Source organism: Apteryx rowi, unplaced genomic scaffold (genome assembly GCF_003343035.1).
Source record: "Apteryx rowi isolate R43461 unplaced genomic scaffold, aptRow1 scaffold_70, whole genome shotgun sequence".
Lineage (NCBI taxonomy): Eukaryota > Metazoa > Chordata > Aves > Apterygiformes > Apterygidae > Apteryx > Apteryx rowi.
In genome coordinates, this window is record NW_020450983.1 from 451,219 (window position 1) to 461,028 (window position 9,810).

Below are 9,810 nucleotides of genomic sequence, written 5' to 3' on the forward strand. Positions count from 1 at the left end.
TCAGAAAACTTTCTCTTCACATATGGAATCAAAATTTTGATTTACTCATCTCTTAATGTTTTTCTCCCACTCCAACACAAAGTAACCATGATTGTTGCCTTCCTTACAAACAGAGAAAAGTGCTGTCACTAGGGCTGTCACCAATTACATGGAGCAGCTGTCAGTAACTCTGTGAAATTAATGTTATTGTGTAAGTTACCAGTTTAAAGAAATTCAGTTATAGCATGACTGCTCTTGGTTAGTACTGTCTCATGCATGAGTAACCTGTGGATATGTGGGCTAGCGGAAAAATGTGTTTAAACATTATAGTTTACCTATTTATATCTGTGGACAGTCCTATGCCATTATCTCAATGCAAAAAAAGCTATATGGAAAAAGGTATACAATGAGGAACGGTTCTTAATACGCACTTTCATCTGTCCCTGTACACACTGTGTGTTTAAATGTTCAGAACAGTAGGTGTTAATTAAAGGTAGCAACGATGTTGATAAAAATAACTTAGGATTACACGGACAGTGGTTTTTCTAAGGAATAGCAACCATTCTGCTGCTTTTTGCTGTTAAAACATAAAATCTGCTGTATCTCATGAGTTACCACAGGTATTAAGTTATTTGTTGAATTATTGTTCAGTTAATTGTATCTTCTAACCATCAGCGGAGGAATGTTGTTCCTCATCTCTTTTTTTTTTCCCCAGCTTCCACACAAAGATGGGTCATAAAGCATGTGCAGATGCAAGACAAATGGGAGGAAGCACTTCTTAGCCTGGGGTATGAACGCTTTCAAGCATATTAGCTCACTGAAGACTGAGCATTACCGAGCGTGCTTCGTGACAGTGACACCTTGAGCCCTTTCATAGTGGTGTTGATAACTGGTCCATTAGTTTGAATTACCAGTGCCTACGAGCCCATGTGTAACTGAACTTCACTTTTGATTAACTAGAAATAAATAGTTCAATTGTAATGCTGCTCAGCAATAAACAGGGGAACTCCTGAAAGCAGAAGGGCTTTGGGCTTATGAAACTGTCACTTGATTTAATGGCATACACCCAACTAGATAAACATCAAAACAATACAGGCGATCAATTGTAAAAAGCCTTCTGTACCTTGATCTCAGCTGTTTTATGCTCTGCCAGTCTTATCCCAAATATCAGGCAGTGGGCAATATCCCTTGCCAAAATACGAACCATAATAGAAGATTTTAGTCTTCTGACTTCTATCTCTGTCTTGTACAAACTTCCATCATCATACTTTTATCTTTTTAGTTATATTATGCAGTGTGTATGATAAGTTATAACAGTTTGGTTACAATTGTGTGAATTTACATAGATGCAAGCTACGATCTATGTTCCTATGATTTTGTGGTTGTGCTGTTCTTGCAGGTATCAGCTTTAGCTGTCTAGCATTGCTGTCCGAACCCAGGCAAAGGTTTTCAAATTGCTCTGCTTGTTCCTTGTGCGTTTTCAGGTGCAGATGACTTCCAGTCAAAGCTCACTAAGAGCTGTTGGCATTAGTCAAAAATAAAACGTTTTGTGATGAACACAGGTAAATCAATACATTACTTGCCATTGATGACACATTTGAATGATATGTTAATTGAACACATTTATAGCTATACCTATAGTGGAATGTTGCTTATAAATATGGTAAGGCTTGAATGTTTCTCTGGCCTGCTTGCCTTAACACTAAAACTAAGAAAATGCTCACTGGACAACATTGAAAAAGAAATACTCCCTGTGCCCTGAAAAAATAGTGCATTCCTTTTCTTTTCTTTTTTTTTTTTAAACCAGAGAAAAGGGGTTTAGACAGCAAGTTTGCTTTTGGAGCTAACCTGGTGAGGTTGAGCCAGATTTTTCCATTACTACTCATCTGCATGACAGCAGACAGGATTAATTCACAGATTGAAAAATATGACCTAAGACAAATGCAAATTTCAAGTAACTGATAAAGCATCACTGAATTCCTTGGGCCAGTGAATTTGACTACTTTATTAAAGCAGTTTTTCTTAATTTTTCAAAGCAAAAGACTGAGGAAGATATGAGTTCATGAAGGCTTTTGAAATGGACCTAGATGTACAAATGCTCTCTGGAACTCAGCACAGATTAGAACTGACTCCTCTCACACTTTTGCATGCTTGCTACTGATTTACTCCTGTTTTTTCTGGACCATTAACATTTGAGGTTGAGCAGTCATTATTTTTTTTGAAATAAGAATTATGCAAAAGTTCCTTTTTCATCTCTACCATATCTATTATATCTTCAGTTACTGTGAACATTAAAAAGTGTTATATAATTGATACGGTGCTGTGGCTGCTATAGTGTATTGAGCATAGTGTATTGCTCATATAGTTACCATTAATAAAACCGGGCTCTTGTTTCATAGTCTTTTGCCAAAAATAATTTCCTTGACTTTATAGCATCTTTCAAAGATTATGCAATTCAAAACACATTTTTAATGTAAAGATAACAGATGAAATTTAAATACTGTATGTTTAAAAAGCAAATACTTCACAGAAAAAGTAGAGTCTAAAATAGTATTATTAATTATTACTATTACTACAACAACTATTACTACAACAGCATTTCCATAATTTTACTTATATGAATTCAACTTATATCCGCAAAATAGGATAACATAAGTATCTGCACTTACATTGCCATGTTCCTGGAGCAGGAACTAGCTACTGTTGCTACTCCTTAACTGTAAATTAAAATCTTTTTTTCTTCTTCTTTTTTTTAAATTTTCTCAGTCTCAAGGAGATAACGGATAGTCTGGGTTGAGAGTCCCTGAAAAACCAGATATGCCATATATAGTGTCCATATAAGGTGTTCTGCCTGGCACTCTTACAGTGCGTGTCCTATACTGGAGGGATTTTATCTGCCATCACAGCCACACACAGCTGCACATACAAAAGTGAGGAAAAGAGGCACTGCACATAGCAGATTTTCCTAGACTAATGGTACCAGCAAAGGGATATGAAAATCCATGGAAGAAGAGCCACCTCTCACAAGAGGTGACTGATATAAATGGGAGTTGAATTTGTATGGTACGTATTCTGTGGATAGAAAGTCTCTACCTCAGTCTCTGTTAAATCTTGTTACTCCCCGATTGTTAATACTGTCATTAACAGAGAGGACAAAGAATGTCAAAGGAATCCATGAGATGCAATTGCTAGGGTTCATTAAATATACCATTAATTCCTACATATATTAATTTACTTTTACGTTCAGAGGTCCATCCTATTCTTTCTGCAATGCAAAACAATGCAAATTCACCATGGTGTCTCATGGACTTACTATTTCCTAATATTTCAGGGACACGAAGAGTTTCATTCCGGACTGCCTAGATCCATCTAGTGGGATGGTCGAGAAGCGCTCTTGGCTGAATCTCTGTTATAAGCTCTGGATTCAAGCCATTCCAGTGTACTAGCTTTTCAGGATTTTGTTGTCTCACAACAATACTCCATCTCCCAGAATATTTTGATTTTCCTAAAAATCTCATCCCTTACATTCTTTAAGAGTGATTGTTTTTTCTAGCCCTCAAAATTACGGCAAAAACCTTAGAAAACAAAAGATGAATAAGAATAACTCAGTTGTTTTTTACATTTTTTTTACATTTCTTATATTGAAGCTAGTCTCATGATTTTGCGATATCTGACCTGTGCTTTTTGAGTAGTAGCTGTAGCAGTGAAATTTGAAGGTAAAGCTATTGCCACGTTCCCAAAGTGAGCACTTTTCTTGCAGTGAGCACTATTTCAGTTATCAGAAATGATGATGTTGAGCTACTTTTCAGTCAACAAATTGCAGTCCCAGTCAAAGCTGAAGATTTGCACATTCTTTTTGTCAGTTTGGTTTATGGCTTTTTTCCCCTTCCCTTCTTTACAGCCAGGGATGGATGTAATCACCACAGATTTCAGTAAAGATTTTGCTTGCCCAAGGGCTGACATTAATTGTTTCCTATGCCATGGTGAATGAGACTCTATAAGAAGACAAACATAAACAGTTGTAATAAGATATCAGATATGTTCTTTTGTTAGTTTGTGGTTTCCTGTGGTGAATACCTTAATTGGTAAGACATGCTCATGGAGAGAAAGGGACAAACCAGCTTCTGGAAAAGGAAACTGGCCATGAACACATGCTTACCCATGATGATAAAAATTAATCAAAAGATAGCTTGTTCTTGAAAGAACATGGCTTGCAAAGAGATAAACTGTGTACCCAGGATTCATGTAGTAACTATTCAGGTAAGTGTAGGTAGTGTTATTAGGTAGCAAGGCCAGAGAACCACTGCAAACCTGTAAAAATCTAGACTCATACCTGGGGTGGGGGATAGTTAGGTGCTATGAGTTGAATGGTCAAGCCATCTAATTGGAGGTATCAGTGCGATGGGTTCAAGTAAGTGGTCCAATTAACAGTGAAATTGTCAATTACAGTGTCAGGGTTAAACTAGTAGTTTAATGGTCTTGCAAAATCATTGGTCAGGTACGAAGCTAGTGAGACCACTGTAGACTTACAAAGTAGGCAAGTGGGAACCTGTGAATGACAGATGTAGTGTAGCAGATTAATTCAGAGCTGTAGAGTGGTCAGTATGGTGACTTCAGCTATTCACTCAAAAGCGGCAATTACCTCATGTACAAACAACCTTTCTGGTTGTTTGATATATCTGGATTTGAGGAGTAAAAACCAAGACTTTCATGTAATTTTGTCACACACATCTCAAAAATTACAATATTCTGGCAAGATACCTTACTGCTGTGATTGATTTTTTTTAAATGTAGACTTACTAGACCTGGTTGAAAAATGTGATTTTCTATTCTAGTGGGCATCTGAATGTTTCAAAGTGTTATGATTAGGAATAAATGGTCAAAATGTCTTTCAGAATGATAATTCAAATCTCAAAGAGGTGCTCTCTCTATAGCATTGATTGAAATTGTTATTAGAATAGGCAGTAATGTTTTGTTAATTTGAAAGTGTGTAGTGCTGTATTAATGTTAATTACAATGAATGAGCGATATGTGCAATGTTTTGAACAACTACATGAAGTACAACAACATGATGGTAAGGCAACTTAGGAAACATGAAACAGGCAATGCAGTAGGCCTACCATGTTTAGTGAAGGCATGCACAGCAGTGTAGGAAACATACAGGTGTATGTGAAATACTAACACATTTTGGCATCATAGAAATGAAATATGAAAGCCAAAATGAGTTATTTTGACTTTTTAAATGAAAAAGGATGGTGAAATGAACATGCATTGACTCTAGTGAAGCTGTGTTTTCTAAAAGGAAGTGGCTTTGATTGCTTATCTTTATCATCTCTTCTGCAGGCTTAGGAGAAATCCTGTTGTTCATCAGGAGCTTTTTGTTTCCTCCTGTCTCAAAGTGGTTTGATACAACAGTAGGTTAGGTACACGGAGGAGAAATGCTCCTGTTTTCCTCAGTAGGTGCATCAGGATAACTCACTGGCTTTCATCTTGCAGATCAGGCAGTCTGACCACAGAATTTGTGTGTAATTACCTGATTTTGTCAGCTCCATATTAAATGGATGATACAAAGCTCTGCTTAACCAAAAGGTCTTCAGCCACCTACAGTCTGGACCATGGAAAGAAAGATAAAAGGCATTTCTGAATCCTTCTCAGAGAAGGTAGGAGAAATACATGTTACTGTTTTTTTGCTTTGAGTCTTTTCTGTTTCCAAGTCTACTCATCAGCTTGGCAAGCTTAAGACAGGAAAGAAGGCTCTCCCTTAAAAAGTGGATAGAAAGGGAAAACTTTTTTCAGTTAAGTGAAAATTTGACTGAAAGAATTAAAAATGTATGGAATTAGCATGTTTGTGTGGGAAAAGTAAGCAGTGTGTCGGAAGTGGAAGATGGAAGAAAAGAGCAAAGAAGAAAAATCTTGTTCTCTTCCGGTACATATTATTGTTATCTCTGGTAGGTACTCAACACACGTGTCTAGCCATGTGAACAGAAACTTGTAGGTGACATATTTCATAGGCAAATAGTAACTATATATATTTTTATTCTGGATAACCCGCCATACAAAGATGAAAAATGGAGAATCCCTAGAAAAGAGGGTGCTGTCTGTTGCAGAACATGCTGTCAGCTCTGTCTCCCAGAATAGCAGTTACCTAGCAAACAGCAAACTCATGGAAATTCATGTTCCTTATATAGATAACAGGGTTTTAACATTTTCACAGCTGCGGTGTCATCATTAGCATTGGAGATAAGAGCAGAAATGAGAAGCAGCTCTAACAATGAGCAGGGAAGCGTACATGTGCATGGGTACGTATGTGTTTGGGCAGGAGGAAACAGGAACCCTATTCCTGTAATAATAACTATAAATAATAAATAATTATATATATAATATACAATATATATAATATATAAATAATAAATAATAAATAAATAAAACAACTTCGAGAAGGGTTACCTAAACCTGTTTAATTAGCCAAGCAGAAAAAGGAAATATCAGAGCACAGTCTTTCTGCATCTGATAGACCTTGACAGTTATGAAAAAGAACAACATGCAAAAAACTCCCCTTAGTAAAAGTTCGCTATGCTCATGACTAACATAACAGAAATAGGAAGTGGCTTTTTACATCTTTCCCTTAACTCAGACAACTCTTGGGCTGGCCTTTCTGATTTAGTTCAGCATACCACAGACTGACCTACTTGAGAACAAGTGGGTCATGATACTACTTTAAATCAGGAAGCCTAAAACCCACTCTTCTCTGCAAGCGAGAGTGTGCTTGAGTAAGAAACACTTTCTTCTTTTTATTCTTAGGATGATACTTGGGCTCAAGAAAAGAGGTATTCAGAGTTTGTGATGATAGAGAGAAGTTCACAGTTCTCAAGAGGAAGCTGTTCATTGAACTGTATTAATTTTGCCTTATACTGTCCAATGCAGTTGTCTCCAGTGCTTCAGATAAGTGTATTGCAGCCTTTCAAAGGCTTTTTGACATTGACTGATAACGAGGTTTATAGTATCTTAACTTTCTGCCACTCCTGCAAACTGCTGACACAAGCAAAAATGCACACAGGGAACAACTGATTTATAAGTTATCCTTCCAGGCTGATAACATCAATACTTTTGATCTCTGAACATCAAAGCTGATCACCTCATCCATAGATAAAAACTGCTGCAGATCCTGGCTGTATGTCTCAGCATTTCATTTGTCTTTCCAGTGTAGATATTTTTGAATTTTATACAGTGTGTATTCTTTGAAGCTGCCTGTTCATTGCAGACATACTGTGTTACAGTCTTTGGATGCTAAAAACTTCAAGGTACCAATAACGCCCCAGCAGTCTTAGCTAAAATTCTTCCTCCTAAAATTACGTGCTAGCTGACTATTTCCCTGAACTCTAAAGTGTTGCATTTCTGCTCAACTTTGTATGCCTGCAGTCCCGTAGTAGTGGTGTAGCTGTGATATAAATGAGGAAAGGTCTGTAGGGAGAGGTGATGCTTTTTTTTCTAGACTAAGTGATGCAGGTGGATAAACCAGACAGGTTTTGGTTAGACATTTCATAGGAATACCATAAACGTTTGGATTACCACAACCTCATCCAGCTTCGTGTCTTGACGAATGTTCCTTCTTTCTAGAAAGCTTATCTTGTCTATTATGCCACCACTGATGTGAGGTTTAAGTAGCGAAGCTGTGTGCTGGAAATGTCCAGGCTGTGAAGTATCAACAGTTTTTAGACAGCAATGTAACTACCAGGCTATAGAGCACTTGTAGCTGACCCAGACGTCTACACAGCAAAATGGGGTGTGGTTGTAACGTAGCTAATGCAGGTAAAAACAGCAGTGAGGATTTAGTGGTATAGACCTCAGGTCGACCTGCCTACCCACCTGTGTGCATCATCAGTGTCCTCGCTTGGCTAGCGCTCCAGGGATTAGCTGCATTCAAGTCCTTCCCACGCTCCTTCCCCGCAGTCGTTACCTAGGCYGTCTGACGCTTTCCTAGGTAACCCTACCTGCGCTATGACTGTGGAGCCATTTTGTCAGAAAGACATACGTGCTGTTAGCTACTTTATGTTTATTTTGCACACAGGCCTGTACTGGGTGGCACTCTGGGAAAACCTGTTTCTCAGCATAACGTAGCACTGTTCCCACCCAGGTCGTCAGCAATTTTTCTTAGTTACTGTACAGGAAAAGACTGACCAACACCGTTATCCCGGAGCCTCTTTGGGACAGGCTGCACAGAGAGCTAAGAGCTTTTCCATAGTGACTCCACTGTTCCCGAGTCTTGTGCTCACAGAGGCAAGGAAAGGGGGCAAGAGCCAGGCTGGTCTCCATGATTCCACTGATCAACTTCCGAGAGTCGTTAATGCCTCTCAACCCTGGGCGATGATGAGCTGTGAGGAGTGCGGGTTTAGATGGAGATTCACAGCAAGAAAGCGAGGAGAGAGGGTGCAGAGGGCTGCCGGGGGATGATGTCATGGGGCTCTGAGGTCATCCCATTTCCTTCTCCCCTGTTGAGAGTGGGGTGACATTTGCCATATCTGTCTCGTGGAAAAAAAAAAAGCTCTTTGGCATATGGTAAGAAAACTTTGAAAAACTTATTTCTCAAGAATATGACAATAATTGATGCAATGAAGTAAATACAAACCTGAAGTACAAGACTGAAGAGATGTTTACTATATGAACTAGAGTGGAACTGGAGATATGCCTAATTTTTGCTGTACAGAAGTAGCAAGGCTTTAAAGTTGACTAAAAAAATTAAATGTAACACTTCTCATTACTGTTAACTAATACATCAGAGAGGCTGCGTGGATGTGTATTTATGAAGAACAGAGGGGAAGGAGTTAATGTAGGAAGCAGTATCCATGGCATGTTCATTGTTAGCATCATGTAAATTAAAAGAACAGAAAATGTTTATATTCAAAAATTATAATCTGGGTGGATACAGATTATGAAAACAAATACAAAAAGCTATTAAGAAACTGGAGACCACCAGGAGCAGGGATTGTTCAAAAAGTTATTTTTGAATAAGCTTGTTCAAAGTAAGTCAATTCAAAGGGAAAGCTGTTTAGCTTAATTGAGAATGATTGTTTTCAATGAAAATATTTCTTATCTTCCTCAAGACAACTGGCTTTCCACGTACAAATAAGACAATTAAAAAGAATTAAAACAAACAAATGGAAATGAAAAACCCGAAAACCACTTTGTCCCCCAGCCATGTCCTGAAGTAAATCTGGAATTGGCCATTGTATTTTACTTCCTGACTTTCAAAAAACCAGAGGACTGTCTTCAAAGCGAAGCTGTGGGGCACCATAAGGATGTTTGCGGAAAAGCTGTGTGCTGTTAAACGCAGACCTGGACGGTGCTCTGTTGACCTGCTGTCAACAAGGGCTATGAGGAGACTGACTAAATCAGCRTGTTCACCGCTTCCCCCTATTGATGAGACACTCTTGCCTAAAGCTTGCCTCAGATTTTTTGTTCTGTAAATCCATTATCTTTTAATGATTCCCTGTTGGTTATCTCTTTTCAAATACATTGGTTTTTTTTCTCCTGTCTCTGATGAAACCGTATTTTCCTGCTCATTTATCTSTCTTGAGTTTCCCTTTAAAATACTAAACTGATTAGTTTTTCTTCAAGTATTTCTTTTTCAACCCTCGGCCATTTTTTTAGTCATGTGGTAGCTATTCGATTTTCCGAGGGCCTCCCCACGTCTGTCAGGCCGCCTCTTCAGCACCGAGGCTTCTTATCGCTGTCCAGTGCGGCCCGGCCCGGCCCAGCCCCTCGCAGATCTGGTGCTTCTGCGGCCCCGGCGGGGCTGGGCGCCGCGCGGCTCCCCGCGCCTTGCCTTCGCCG

General features: G+C 38.7%; 1 protein-coding gene across 1 annotated transcript in view; it reads left to right on the top strand.

Moving 5' to 3' along the window:
* Positions 1-5,008: 5,008 nt before the first annotated feature.
* DAW1 (dynein assembly factor with WD repeats 1) overlaps positions 5,009-9,810 on the top strand; it is a 29,006-nt gene continuing 24,204 nt past the window's right edge. Inside the window, exons 1-2 of the mRNA XM_026087024.1 lie at positions 5,009-5,053; positions 6,781-6,979. Coding sequence (XP_025942809.1) covers positions 5,009-5,053; positions 6,781-6,979 — 244 coding nt within the window. The remainder of the gene's footprint in view (positions 5,054-6,780; positions 6,980-9,810) is intronic.